The 16,264-nt window shown below is 36.6% G+C and overlaps 1 protein-coding gene across 2 annotated transcripts in view; it reads left to right on the top strand.

Moving 5' to 3' along the window:
- The window catches only part of fmnl2a (formin-like 2a), a 117,555-nt gene that overhangs the window by 41,073 nt on the left and 60,218 nt on the right, over window positions 1-16,264 (top strand). For both annotated transcript variants that reach the window (XM_073845198.1, XM_073845196.1), the window contains exons 3-5: window positions 3,880-3,960; window positions 13,684-13,760; window positions 15,548-15,631. In XM_073845198.1, the coding sequence (XP_073701299.1) occupies window positions 3,880-3,960; window positions 13,684-13,760; window positions 15,548-15,631 (242 nt within the window). The remainder of the gene's footprint in view (window positions 1-3,879; window positions 3,961-13,683; window positions 13,761-15,547; window positions 15,632-16,264) is intronic.

Below are 16,264 nucleotides of genomic sequence, written 5' to 3' on the forward strand. Positions count from 1 at the left end.
CAACTTAACCCATTTGTGCCCAATTTTTTTTTCTGAATGATTTCATGCATATAATCATTTATTTTCTCCAGGTTTTTTTTCTTGAAAATGTATTTAAATGTGTAGCAAATATGTTGTATGCACCCCTTCAATGTTAAATTTGAATTAGAAGAGAACATTTGGCATCTAACTCAAAAAAAAAAAAAAAAAAACAGCTAAAAGTAGTTGATTTTAGCTGGTTTTATCTGGTTGTTCCAGCTGTATTCCCAACCAGACCAGCTAAGGAAGTGGCCAAAACTCCTCTAAAACCAGCCTGCTGACCAGCTATGACCAGATAAGACCAGGCTGGATGACCAGCTAAAACCAGCCTAAGCTGATTGGCTGGTCTTAGCTGGTTTAAGATGGAAGTAGCTGGTTTTAGCTGGTCTCACAGCCTGTCTAGGCTGGTTTTAGCTGGTTGTTTCAGCTGGTCTCCAAGCCTGACCAGCTAAGGAAGTGGCCAAAACCCCTCTAAAACCAGCCTGCTGACCAGCTAAGTCCAGGCTGGATGACCAGCTAAAACCAGCCAACAAGCTTAGACTCGTTTTAGCTGTTTTTTTTGTTTGTTTGTTTTTTCAGCAGGGAAGATCGATCATTATTCATCATAAACAAATGTATTATGTATAAAAGTCATAGAACGTTCGATGCGAACCCAAAAAAGCTGCATCTAGCTTATAATCACTTTAATATGAAAACAACATTAACATGATTAGCATGTTGCTAGCATGATGCTACCATGTTTTTAACAAGAAGGCAACAGTATACCCCATTTACCCATGATATATGTTACATGTACTTACAAGTAATTTGCCCACCGGCAACTACAGTTGCTCCATTGACTTTTGACTAAGTATACAAAAAAACTATAAATCTCTTGTAATATTTGTTTTGTTTGGATGATTCTAGAGACCTTCATGATTATGTAGATATATGTCAACAAAAAATACTTGTTGGTGACAAATAAAATAATATAATAAAAATAACTTTCTTTGGAAGGGTTTGCCTTCGCAATGCTTCCTGGAAGTAGTGATAGGAAGTTGACTGCCTCATGTAACAGGAAGGAGGTCAATGTTTATTTTTCTTCTTCTTGAAATCCTTTATTTGGTTGTTTGCTTGCATGTCACTGAGACATAAAACATAGATAACATCTAGAAAAATACTTACAAAAGGAAAATGACAACTATGAACTGCAGCAACTATAGTTGCCGGTGGACTTAAATGGGTTAAAAGTTGAAGAAAGGTTGCAGTATTGAAACTTGCATGGGTTGATCCATGAACTACAATCATAACCTTGAGATACTACTGCGGTATTGTCACCCTTAGTTCACCCCAAAATAAATTGCATCATCATTTACTCACCCACATATTCCAAGCATAAATTTTCAGTGTTATTTTGGACCCCTTTGACTTTCTGTGGATTTACAAAACATCCTTCAAAATATCCTCTTTGTTCTGCAGAGTTAACAAAGTCATACAAGTTTGAAACAACATGAGGTCGAGTAAATGATCACATTTTCGTTTATGGTTAAACTTTATCATGGTGCCACACGTTGTGCCCCAAGGAAATAAATTCCACCAGTCCCAATCATGTATTTCAGATTTTACCACGCGTTTCACTGAGACGTGTAAGCAATCTGTATTAGAGTGAGTCACTGTTTGTACAGCAGGTGACCTTGTGTCCCTGCAGACATAACATATTGTCTCAATCTTGTTCTCATGAAGACAACACAACTATCTGTTTTTTGTTTTCTATTCTTCTTCCACTGTGTTTGTCTCATCCAAGCAGTGATATTGACAAATGGTGAACTATACAGGCCATTATGTGACCCCGCTGATAATTATTCTAGATCACATGACCCACCATGCTGACCAAGTTACTACTATTACTACTAAATACAGTAACGATAATAACAGGTTTGCTTTATATAGCAGTTTTTAACCTTTTTTTAGTGTAGAAAATACAAATTCTTGCACTTTTTTATCCTAACATTAAAAAAATGCTATGCTAGCTGTCTAATACTTCTACCCTTTCTGTTCCACACAATGCATTCCAGACTCTAAGAAGAGGCTTGCTCTCTTTTTTTTACCTTTACACACACATACACACACACCGGCCACATGTTAAATGTCAGTGTGATATCAGTGACTGATGTGATGTGTGTGTGTGCAGGGGCCTTGTGTTGTTTTGAAGGGAACTAGGTCTCTTCCTTTTTCCTGTTATGTGCTGCTGTTGATTGGCTGTTGCCAAGGAAAACATCCAAATGTGTGAGAGAACGGAATACACATTTGATATAGAATATAATAAAAGTATTAGTATGTATAATTATGATACATAAACTATTACTAATCATCATTAAACATAATCATTATTAATGAAATAATAGGAACAAGACTATAAACCACTGCACTAAAACACGACTGAAAAGATTATGGACACATGGCCAGACATGTGGACTTATTTTAATATACATGACTTGTGCAAAACTCAATACGAATATATTGGACCTCAGTTAAATTTAGCATTTTAGCTTTGTAAATCTGTGTTTCAAATACATGTTTATTTGTTTGACTGAATGCCAGTATCTGTGTCCTCACACTGTTGGCCAGTTGATAGTAGTTTAGTCTGAATGCTGACTAATCTCTCTTAGGAGAAATTAGAGCAGTGTGCTTGTATTTATGTAAACCCTAACCCCAATCCCATACAGTATGTAGTCTGTCAACCCAGTTACACATTAAAAACTAAAGTTTTGGCTCATAAATAAATAAATAACACAGTTTTCATTCATCTTATGGCAACTAATGAAATCATGTTCAACCAATGAACTACATTGAGATGGAGAACCTTAATTAGTAGTGTAAGCACAATTTACTATAAAGTTGATTACTTGTAAAAATAGTATAATTTTATCATAATTCACTCATTAATGGAGTGTTGGCTCTGGAACCAGTTAGTCAGATGAGATTAACAGATGGCATAGCATATGCTAAACGTAACTTTACCTTGTGATTTTAAAGAACAGTGACATTAGTCATACAGTGTAGTTTGTACTTTAATGTTTTGTACCCATCCACAACTTAACCACGAACTATACTCTTAAACACAAAGATAACCACAAAAACTTAAAAAAAAAAACATAATAGAACCTCTTTACATGTCAAACATAACAGCATTAAACAGCAACACGTTTTTTTTTTTTTTTTTTCAACTTTCAAGTTACTGCAACTAACGCAATTAACGCAGAAGGTTCAGTTTAAATTACATACTATATTAAGTTGCATTATTTTGTTAATGGAACTCATCAAAATAATGTTTCCAACGTTCAGGGTTAAATTTATCTTGCAGCCATGCATTAAGTTGTGGTAATAGGTCTCAGTTGAATAACAGTGAAAGCTACATCTGTCTGTACGCAATGCGCCGATCTCTGCTCTCATGACTGCACGGAAGATTGCACCCAAACGCTGACCCTGGTGTGCTTGATATAAATTTATGTATTAGAAATTAGCGTTTGGCATTTTTTTATTTAAATATGTCAAAAGCTTTCACGGTCCGCATGGACGCATCTTGCGGTCCGCCAGTTGACGACCCCGGCTATAGAAGAACCATATTTGGTTCCACAAAGAACCATTCAGTCAAAAGTTATTTCAAGAACCATCTCTTCTTACCTTTTTATAATCTGAAGAACTTTCTTTTGCCACAAAGGACCTTTCTGAAGCAGAAAAGTTCTTTATGAAACCATTTAGACAAAAAAGGTTATTCTATGGTATCGTGAAGCACCTTTATTTTTTAAGAGTGTAATATGAAAATTATTGACATTTATGTTCTAAAATCATTAAAATGATGAACCCATCTCTCTTTTCCAGGAACGATTCCAGGTGAAGAATCCTCCTCACACATACATCCACAAGTTGCAGGGTTATCTTGACCCGGCCGTGACCAGAAAGGTGAGTTCTGGTTTCATTCCCATCACTCCAGTGTGGAGCATGTGTGTGTGTGTGTGTGTGTGTGTGTGTGTGTGTGTGTGTGTGTGTGTGTGTGTGTGTGTGTTAAGGCTGGAATGGATGACCTCAAATGAAAAATAGCTCCTGATAACTCAATTATCTTGACTAGAGTGCTTGTCCTTATAGCTATACTATGACAGCTGGGTATGGAGAGAAACAGCAGGCATTCTACTTCCTGCTGGGGTAAACCTTACTTCCTGCTAGGACAAACTTCATTCCTGTGATAGAGATCAAATGTTACATCCTGCTTTACTGCTTATTTCTGATGTAGGGAAAGTGTCTAGCCTTAAAGGGGTCATATCATAATGGAATCAAATTTTCCAATCTACAGAAGTCAAAACCTAATACTTCCTCCAAAACAACTGTTTATTTAAAACGAGCCGTTCTGAACCTTTACAACGTTCTGATGTCAAAAGGTGAATAACAGATGACACATGAAAGATTCAGTATAAACTTTATTAATAAAACATACTATATACAGGCAAGCATCTTGTGTTTATATTATAGGTTCATCTCCATGCCTGTATATAGTATGCATCATCAGTCGAATTAGATTTTTTAATACCACAGTCTTAATGCATTAGAGCACATAGTGTTTTTCATGTTAAGGGTTTTAGAATGTCCCTCTGTTTTTAGTGATTAAATATTAACTGTCAATTACTCCTAAACATCAGACCAGCTAAAAATTAAAATGTGGTACAATCCACTAAACCTAGACTTGCATAGACAGACTTCTAACTTCCGCCATAAAGATTGCAGTATATTCAGGCCAAGAAATGCCCACTGTCTGACCAACAAGTAAAGTGACCAAACGCAGTTTGTTTGTTTTGTTGTAGACGTATATGGAAGATTTTAATTTATTTAAATAATGGTACAAAGTGCTTTGATAAGGATTCAATTTTGGATCTCAAATGATTTATTCCCCAGAAGTGCTTTTGAAGAACACCTTACACTCTTAAAAAATAAAGGTGCTTCATAATGCCATAGAAGAACAATTTTTGCCTAAATGGTTCCATAAAGAACCTTTAACATCTGAAAACCTTTCTGTTTCACAAAATATTTTTTTGTGGTGAAAGAAGGTTCTTCAGATTATAAAAAGGTAAGAGGTGGTTCTTTAAAGAACATTTGATTGAACGGTTCTTTGTGGAAGCAAAAATGGGTCTTCTATGGCATCGCTGTGAAGAACCTTTTAAAGCACCTTTATTTTTAAGTCTAGTGTTGTTTTCTTGTATACTGTTTACTCGCAATATATACAATATTTGAGATGATCAGTGAACAGACTCAGGCGGTGTGCTGCTTTGTTGTCAGAGGTTGAGGCCAGCTGTATCTTGTACTTTGTTTGGCTGTGTTTTGGGAGTGTGTCTACTCTGCATATCCTTTTGAAAACTCACATAAATGAGTGGATATTCATTTGTACCAAGATTTTTCTGATCTTAACAGTTTGAGCAGCACATTTCAGGACTGATTCTTTTGTGATTCTTTAGTTGTTATTATTGCATGAGAGAACAATTAAAACTCTACTCAGGCTCATTGGAAATCATACCTCTACCTACGTTTCTACACAACTCAAAACAGTGTTATATATTTTGCTGACTTGTGTATTTGCATGAAGAATGTTTAAATCCAGAGAAATAAGCAATTTTAACTAGTGTAATGGACCATGTCATTGCGTTGCCTGACAAAGATGTCATACACCCTTGATTTTCCAGTTTTATATTGGAATAAAACAGGGATTGGACAGGTGGACAGGTGATGAACGCATTATAACAGAACTTTTGACACACTCAAATGTATCTAGAATGATAAACAGCTCTGCTTTTCCTACATACACATGACCGGAAGCAGAGGAAGTGGTCAACTGTGGCATAATAAAAGCTCCGCTGTTTTCAAGCTATGTGTCGCACTCATCCTTCATTAGCAACCGCTCCAACGTCCTTGTTTCGCTTCTGCAACTTTCAGCCCCATCCTGCGTCATACTACTGTGACCTTAATAAGTCTTTAATACATAAGCCTGTACATGAACATGATTGGATGCATTCATGCATTAGCCTTTTAGCGGAATTCCTCGGGCATTTTAATTTTGAACCACCACAATATGTACCTGTAGCAACGTAATAAAAATGTAATACCTGCCTGTACCAACATAATAAAAACACAGCCATGGACACTAAATATGCATTTTAGCATCACTCACTGGACATTTCACTTTGAAACTGCCGTGAAATGTGTGTTTGACACGTAATATCGCTGTTGCAGAAACTGCGCCACAAGCACATATTTCCAGTGAGCCTGGATTTTTAAATCTACATTAGATTCAAGCAAAAGGGTGTTTCCAAAAAGAAAAAAACTTCAAGAATTTATAATTTGACTCAAAACTTTGGCTTAAGTGGGACCTCGATGACATTATGATAATGTATTATGATGTCACCCTTGATAATATTTCATAAAAACCTAAAAAAAAGCTATTATATCAGACAAGAGGAGATGAGAGGAAAAGTAAGGGGAGGAATGACAAGGACTTGGAAAAAGGGATAAGAGAACGGAAATGAATTGAAGACAGATGTGATTAAATATTAAAGGTCAGATATTATTGTGTTTATGTGGTGTGGAATCTGAAGGTGTTCTTGAGCTGTTCTCATGGGCGTTACACGCGGGCGGCTGACATCATGTCCCTAAGCTGACAGAAAGACAGAACAAGAAAGAAATAAAACAGACACCATGGGATGGGGGATTATTAGGAGATGTGGTGAAAGAGAAAAGGAGGACGAAAGACTTGAGACACGCATAAAAAAAGAGAGGGAAACAGTAAGTCCCAGAGAAAGTAGAGGATGGATATAATGAAAGTGGGAAACAGACAGGGAGGGAGAGAGAGTTATGGCTGTACGTTCTGGCAGTGGCTCTTTTCTGCAGACGTGAACAATTGTTATATTGTGTGCGCTGAGAGCTTTACATACGGTGCATTCCACACGCAGCTCTCGGCCAATGGGATCGCAGCAGGAAGAGGGTCATTCCAGAGGGTCCTGAAGAATGTCTGTACCATTGATTCCATTCCAGGATGACCTCTCTGGAGAACTGCTTTCTTTTTCCCTTTCTCTTTCCCCCTCTCTCTCTCTCTCTTTCTCCGCAGCTGGGAATGCTTAAAGTCGAGGTGGGAGCGTGAGCTCTGCACACACACTGAAAACACACACTGCACTCCACATGTGCCAAACACACCCACGCTGGGAACAACAGAGCACACACTCCCCTCTTTTTCTCTATATACACCATTTCAGTTGTTTTTATGCGTCTGTCTCTTTCACTTTGTCCCTCTCTGTCACGTGCATAATGTCCACCCAAAATATTATTTAGAATTAGAATTAGTGTGCAACATATTATAATTTTATAATTTTATAATTTAAAAAGTATAATTTTAACTGAAAGTTTAAAAGTCAATTTGAAATGGCGTTTACTACACATTTTAGTTCTGTCATCTGACATATTCTCAAAGAAACTTGATATTCAGTAAAATAAAAATATACCATGGAATTTTATTTTATCCAGGAATTGATTGGATGGTGAAAATGTGTCTCTATAGCAGTTTGTTGGAAAGGAGTGATTCAAATATGGTGACCATACGTCCTCTTTTTCCTGGACAGGATTTCTAAATTGTCTGGTTTTTGGCTTACAGTTGTGTGGTCTACAGCCCTTATGCATTAAATGTATTGGACCATTCTTTGTAGATCCCTACACACTATTAGTCAAACTACTTTTCAATCATTACCTACAGCAAGCATGAAAACAACAGTAAAACAAAGCCAAAACTAGGACATTTTAGACAAAATCCTGACCTGGACATGTCCATAATTTGTGTATGTCAGTGAAAACATGTAATTTAATTACATGTTCATGAAAATTTACAAAGAAAAAATATTTTTTTTCATTGGAATAGATTAAAACCATGACCGCATATTAAGAAAGTAAATATAACCTTTTTTTTTCATCTTGACTTTAATTTGTTGAATTCAGCTAGATGCTAATTTGTAGATGCAACAGTATAGATGTGTGTTATCAAGGCATAGTTTTATGGCAAAATTATACAGTATCTCCCAATTGTGGTGTATTATTTTATTTATATATACATTCCTATCACCAGCTAAATACTTGAAGTACATAACATAAGAATGCAAATTAAATGGGTCATATGACATTGCTAAAAAGAACATTGTTTTGTGTATAACATGTAGTGCAATGTGGTTACATGGTTTAAGGCTCAAAACAAAAAAAAAGTGTGAAAAAGTGTTGGCCCCCTTCCTGATTTTTTTTTTTTTTTTGCATGTTTGTCACACTTTAATGTCTTCAGATCATCAAACAAATTTAAATATTAATCAAAGATAACACAAGTAAACACAACATGCAGTTTTTGAATGAAGTTTTTTTTATTATGAAGGGAAAACAAAATCCAAACCCACATGGCCCTGTGTGAAAGTGTTTGCCCCCTAAACTTAATAACTGGTTGGGCCACCCTTAGCAGCAACAACTGCAATCAAGCGTTTGCGATAACTTGCGATGAGTCTGTTACAGCGCTGTGCAGGAATTTTGTCCCGCTCATCTTGGCAGAATTGTTGTAATTCAGCCACATTGGAGGGTTTTCGAGCATGAACCGCCTTTTTAAGGTCATCCCACAGCATCTCAATAGGATTCAGATCAGGAGTTTGACAAGGCCACTCCAAAGTCTTCATTTAGTTTCTCTTCAGCCATTCAGAGTTTGATTTGCTGGTGTGTTTTGGATCATTGTCCTGCTGCAGAACCCAAGTTCGCTTCAGCTTGAGGTCACAAACAAATGGCCGGACATTGTCCTTCAGGATTTTTTGGTAGACAGCAGAATTCATGGTTCTATTTATCACAGCAAGTCTTCCAGGTCCAGAAGCAGCAAAACAGCCCCAGACCATCACACTACCACCATTATATTTTACTGTTGGTATGATGTTCTTTTTCTGAAATGCTGTGTTACTTTTACACTAGATGTAATGGGACACACACCTTCCAAAAAGTTCAACTTTTGTCTCGTCAGTCCACAGAGTATTTTACCAAAAGTCTTGGAGATCATCAAGATGTGTTCTGGCAAAACTGAGACGAGCCTTTATGTTCTTTTTGCTCAGCAGCAGTTGTCGTCTTGAAACTCTGCCATGCAGGCCATTTTTGCCCAGTCACTTTTTTTATGGTGGAGTCATGAACACTGACCTTAACTGAGGCAAGAGAGGCCTGCAGTTCTTTAGAAGTTGTTGTGGGGTCTTTTGTGACCTCTCTTTGAGTCGTTGCTGCGTTCTTGGGGTAATTTTTGTCGGCCGGCCACTCCTGGAAAGGTTCACCACTGTTCCATGTTGTTCACTGTGTTTCGCTGGAGTCCCAAAGCTTTAGAAATGGCTTTATAACCTTTTCCAGACTGATGGATTTCAATTACTTTCATTCTCATTTGTTCCTGAATTTCTTTGGATCTCGACATGATGTGTAGCTATTGAGGATCTTTTGGTCTACTTTACTTTGTCAGGCAGGTTCTATTTAAGTGATTTCTTGATTGTGAACAGGTGTGGCAGTAATCAGGCCTGGTTGTGGCTAGAGAAACTGAACTCAGGTGTGATAAACCACAGTTATGTTTTAACAGGGAGGGGGACAAACACTTTTTTCACACGGCCATGTGGGTTTGGATTTTTTTCCCCTTCATAAAAAAACCCTTCATTTAAAAAATGCATGTTGTGTTTACTTGTGTTATCTGTGATTAATATTTAAATTTGTTTGATGATCTGAAACATTAAAGTGTGACAAACATGCAAAAAAAATCATTAAGGGGGCCAACACTTTTTCACACCACTGTACACACAATATGATATAATACTACCCCAAAAATTATAATCCTACCCTTTAACTCTATACCGAAATCCTAGATAGCCTGAAAATGAAAATATAAATAAATAAATAAATAAATAAATAAATAATTTGTGTTTGGGATGCTGTGAACATTCAAACGGCTCATTCAAACACGCCCCCACAAATCTACATCACGGTGTGGGAAGATTTTCATAACACTGCCCAAATGTATTAGCAAAGAAAGACGACGTAACTTTTTTTCTTGCTGTAGTACTGTTGCAGTTGCCATGTTGTGGAGACGCTGTGTTTCGTTGCGAAAGCGAAAGTACTTTGTTTGGCCTTCCAAATGAGGACACAGCTAGAAATCAGTGGTTAAGATATATGTACAACACTAGTCCATAACAGTACAACACAAATATTCGAGTGTGTCTGTTTTCTGAACCTAGGAGAGTAGTCTACAATGCCGGCTATGCACAAGGGCTGTTTCTATAGAGTGAGGCAATTCCAACTTTGCAAGGACAGTCTGGCACTTCTGACTCACAGCTTGAAAGTACGTTTTTATATTTAAAGAATTTGCTACTGTGCTTGTACTAGTGCTTGTTTGTCGTGTCTAGGATCATAAATGCAGACATGGTGTTATGTTAACATGTCACAACGTAATGCGTAAAAAGACAGTATGAGTCATTATAATCATTCATTTATAAAATGTTTTATTGTTTTTGTCTCGTCGCGCTGGGACACTGAACCATGGCATTACAACATGGTAAGGGGCGTAACATTTTCAAGTAAAATGTAACATGCTTCGGCCAATCACAACGCACTGAAAAGTTGGCTAATCCGAGCTCACCGTGCTCAAACCACGTAAACTCATTGTAGTACACCAAATACACAAAATAATGTTCTTTTTAGCAACATTATATGACCTCTTTAAATGTTTAATATGAATAAATAGTGCTAATAAACGACTATGCTACTCTACACTGCTCAAAACTCGCATTTGAATAGTCAGTAGTAAATTCTTTAAATATTAAAACATACTTAACAGGCTGCGAGTCAAAGCTGTACTCTCCTAGGTTCAGGAAACAATCCTCCGTAAAATGCGCTGCACATACTCAAATATTTGGGCTGTACTGTTCTGGAGCAGTGTTGTAAATATAACTTAATGACTGATTTCTAGTTGTGTACCCATTTGGAAGGCCAAACAAAGAAGGTTTGCTTTCGCAACGAAACACACAGCGTCTCCACAACATAGTGGCAGCTGCAACAATACTACTGAATAAAATTCTTTTTTTTGTGTGCATACATTAGTGTGGTGTTATGCAAATCTTCACAAACAGTGATGTAGATTTGTGGGAGTGTGTTTGAATGAGGCGTTTTAGGAAGACGTGGATGAGTCTTAACTTTTAGAAATCTCTTTGAGTTTGAGACTTTAATCTTTGCAACTTTATGGATTTTATATATGCATGAACAGACAAAGAAAAATGTGAAATCGTATCATATGACCCCTTTAAGTGTTTTAGTACATGTCTCCATCTTTCTATCTGTTACTGTCTGCATCCCTTTCTCTTTTTTACTGTCATTCCCTTTCTAACACCCTTTGATGCAATCATTTCAGTGACTGACATCAGTGAATCAGATTGATTATTAATGCCTGGTCTGCCACTCATCGTCATGGCTGCCGTCTAATTAGTGCTGCAGAACTGCAGCAGCAGTTTCAAGTTAAGATTTGGCAGCATATCTCGTTCAGCTGATGAAAGCAGTGTGTCTTTCTCATTGGACGGTGGTTTCACATGCATTTCACCTGACACGTGATTGGGTCGGCCACAAAGCCACTGTAACCATGGCTACAGAGAACAAAACTGGGCCCACAGTTTGGACTCAACACCGTTATGAGACAAACTAGAGAAAACAACCAAATACACCCATTAATTTTTTTTAGGGTTTTAGTTTTTTATGATGCAAGAGTTTTAAGTTGAGTGAATGTTAAAAAGAATATGTCTAGATCATTGCTGAATTTACCGAGTTGTGTTTCATTTAAGAATCACTTTATCTTAATTAGTCAAATGTAGCTAAAATAAAAGAAATAAAAACAGATGCAACTGAAACAATTGTTGACAAATCAACGCCTTGAAATTATAAGGTTTTATCTGCATTCTGAACACTTTTGAGATATTGAGCTTCAGAGTTTTTGCATTCCATAGACCTCTATAGATACAAAAAGGCCCAAAATGTACACAGCTTACAAAAGAAACATCACACAATGTAAAGTTTTACAGAATAAGAATATGTGAATAACTTAATTTTGACCAAAAATGTCAGATAGAACTTTATAATTTTAAGGCGGCGAAATATAAAGAGCATGTTTGAGTTTATACTGCGATTATTTGATTATTGTTTTGTCTGAAACTGAAACTGAAATTTTGTTTGAATGAAATTGTTCACTTGGCGTGCAGAACACATACAAGGTAATATTGCATATTATAGATAATTTAGCTTCTATTTATAGTAAAATTAAGTCGTAAAAAGAAAAAATTATAAGCAAAATAAAAAGTATTGGTTAAGTATGTTGTATTTATAATAAATAATTGTTTTACTTTGTATGAATGTTTAAGTCTTTGGGGAAAATTTTATAATTTTTAAAGTAATAATAATAATTAATGTATGAACCAAACCATGAATGTACAGTTGAAGTCAAAAGTTTAAATAAACCTTGCAGAATCTGCAAAATGCATGTTATTTTTTATTTTAATTTTTTATAGTACTGACCTGAATAAGATATTTCACATAAAAGACGTTTACATGTAGAAAAAAGAATAGTTGAATTTGTAAAAATGACCCCGTTCAAAAGTTTACTTACGCTTGATTCTTAATACAGTGTTGTTACCTGAATGATCCACAGCTGTGTTTTTTTATTATTATTGTTTGTAATAGTTTTTCAAGACTCCCTTGTTTGTCCTGAATAGTTAAACTGCCCGCTGTTCTTCAGAAAAATCCTTCAGGTCTCACAAATTATTAGATTTTTCAGCATTTTGTGTATTTGAACCCTTTCCAACAATGACTGTATGCTTTTGAGATCCATCTTTTGCACACTGGGGACAACTGAGGGTCTCATATGCAACTATTACAGAAGGTTCAAATGCTCACTGATGCTCCAGAAGGAAAAACAATGCATTGTGCACGGTGAGTTCTTTTTGAATTTGAAGATCAGGGTAAATTTAACTTTTTTTTGTCTTCTGGGAAGTATTTTCTGTAGCTTCTAAAGGGCAGTACTAAATAAAAAAATATGATACTTAGACAAAACAAAAATAAAAATGTACTCATCTTCATTTTGTTCAAAAGTTTACTCCCCTGGCTCGTAATGCATTGTTTTTCATTCTAAAGCATCAGTGAGTGTTTGAGCCTTCTGTAATAGTTGCATATGAGTCCCTCAGTTGTCCCCAGTGTGGAAAGATGTAGTAAGTAAAAGTATAACAGTATTAAGAATCAAGTGTATGCAAACTTTTGAACAGGGGGCATTTTTAGAAATTCAACTATTGTTTTCTCTTGTGGACTATATGTAAATGTCTTTTATGTCAAGTATTTTATTCAGGTCAGTACTAAATAAAAAAATAACATGCATTTGTATTTTTGGTGAAAAAAGTTAATATTTGTGTATACTTCTGACTTCAGCTGTAATTTGAGGGGGGGGGGGGGGGACTATGTGTTTGGCTTAATGTGTTATTTACTCCCATTGTTATCTATGAGGAAACTATTGCGATATTAAAAGCAATTTCTTTCTCATTGTTATGAAGCCTAATGATGCATTTCTTCTTTCCTCTGCAGAAGTTCAGGAGGAGAGTGCAGGAGTCAACGCAGGTCCTGCGAGAGCTGGAAATCTCATTACGGACCAATCACATCGGGTGAGTTCATCTGTGTGTATGCGTGTTCATTAAATACTGCTCACAGTGGAGCTGTGATCATTGCTCTGAGAAACACAGACACACTCCAAAAGCCCTCATGTAAGATGAATTGTAGTTGAAATAATGATCTTTTGTGTGAGGCAGCGCATGTAACAGCCAAATGCTCCTGACTGGACATGTCGTATTTCTGCACGGTGGAATTCTGATAGAATGCCAACCGACCAGGTTTTTGTTTTGGCAATCCCTACACAATCGAATCAGTGCAGAGAAATGCTAGGGGGTTCTGAGATTTTTTGAAAGCTGAAAAATCACACACCCAGTTGCATGCTGGGGACTAGGATTGACCGGATGTGGAAAGGCTGACGGAACTCGGCGAGGTCAGGAAAATGTCACAACAGGAAAACGGGAAGATGTGATATTCCAGAACCAACCAGCACACACTCTTTCCTTGTCATCCCATAATTGAGTGTTATTATAGTTTCATTATTTCAAGGCCAGTCCAGACTAGACAAACATACTCCCAGAAACCCTAGCTGCTAGACAACCTGTACAGAGATTTAGCTGCCGTATGGCACTAAACTAGATTACATAAATGATCTAGCTAATCTAGATGAGATAAGGCAGTATTATGTGCTCACAGAGGGTTCGGCAAACACAAAACAACTGAATGGTAACTTAAATTCTGTCGCTAAAGTCTCAGATGTGTGCCTTGTTTCCCAAACAATGTTTCTCCCATTTGTACATTATGTTAAAGTTATATTTTAAGGGATAATGTACTGTCAGCTGATCATTTATGCATAATAAGCCCATTCAAAATAATACAGAGTGCAATCCCTGCTGAAAAAACAGCTAAAACCAGCCTAGGATGGTTGACTGGTTTTAGCTGGTCATAGCTGGTCAGCAGGCTGGTTTTAGAGGGGTTTTGGCCACTTTTCCAGCCTGGTCTTAGCTGGTCAGGCTGGGAGACCACCAGCTAAAACCAGCCTGGCCAGGCTGGGAGACCAGCTAAAACCAGCTACTTCCAGCTTAAACCAGCTAAAACCAGCCAACCAGCCTAGGCTGGATTTAGTTGTTTTTTCAGCAGGGATATTTGACTTAAAATCATATTTAACAATTTGCTAATTTGAGACTAGTTCCATATTCCATAGCTCCTCATAGTGCTCCTATAACTTTCAGATAAATACATTTTCTCACATGAGTTAAACTGCTCATTAGAAAATCAAAAGAAATGGAGACACAAAATAATTTTTCTTTCAGAACTCGAATCACAACAGTAAGGTTTTCAGGTGTTGGCCTACTTTTCACTGCTAAGAAAAGGTGAAAACCAGCTTTTGATCATTTCTGGGATCCTTGCAGTCTTTGTCAATGTGAATGTGTGTGTGTGTGTGTGTGTGTGTGTGCGGTATTCTGGGATGTCTCTGCTGTGTCTTTGAAGTATCTCTCATTGCTGTTGCTCTAAAGGAAGACATCCAGCTACATGAAACCTTTGCTTTCAATCTCCGAACTACGTCGAAGCTGTTTTTTTTTTAAGCTACTGAGACGCTGTTCCATGATACATATTTCATGGAGTCTGTCTCCATATGGAAGTGCAGTTTCTGAACACTGGGACACACTGTAAGCTCTGTGGAGTCTCTTGGATTACTAGTCTAATTTCTGCATGCTTACTCGTGGTATAATTAGTGATATAACACTATAATGTAGTAATGATAAAGCATATCAAAGTAACACAGTAGTGTGGACAAACTTTTTTAATAATGGCCTTTGTTTCTCTCTCTCTCCCTGTTTAGGTGGGTGCGAGAGTTTCTGAATGAGGAGAATAAGGGTTTGGATGTGTTGGTGGAGTATCTTTCGTTTGCACAGTATGCTGTCACGTAAGTCACCCGTGATTGTACCCAACGTGAACACAATGAACACAATGGCTCCTTTCACCCAGAGCGCTGCCGTATTTTTGTGTGGCTCTGACTACATGCCTTACTGCTGCTCGGAGAGGACCCGTGTGTACGTGTGTGTGCTCACTGAGATCAGATGAAATCACAAGATCTCATTTACAACCAATAGCATTTTACAGCCTAATTAGTTATTAACACGTTTTAGTGTGTTTTAGGGTTATCATACCCCAATACTTCAACACACATTATACGCTAGTGTTAAAAAGATTTGTTTGTGTGTGTTTGAATAAAGTCACATAACTTGTTCATTTATCAAATATACAGTAAAAAAATTAATAATATGAAATTCTATTACGATTAAACTCTTTTCTGTTTAAATATTTTTAAAGCTGATATGCTGATTTGCTGTTTAAGAAACACTTGATTATTATCAATGGTAAAAGTAGTTGTTTAATATTTATGTGGAATTTGTGATATTTTTTTTCAAAATTTTCTGATGAATAGAAAAAAATACTAGTAAACAAAAATAACAGCATTTATAGATTATTGTGTGTGTGTAACAATGAAAAAGTCTTTATTTTTTCTTTTGATCAATTTATTACTTAGTAGTGTAAC

The sequence above is a fragment of the Garra rufa genome, chromosome 8, assembly GCF_049309525.1.
Source record: "Garra rufa chromosome 8, GarRuf1.0, whole genome shotgun sequence".
NCBI classification, from domain to species: domain Eukaryota; kingdom Metazoa; phylum Chordata; class Actinopteri; order Cypriniformes; family Cyprinidae; genus Garra; species Garra rufa.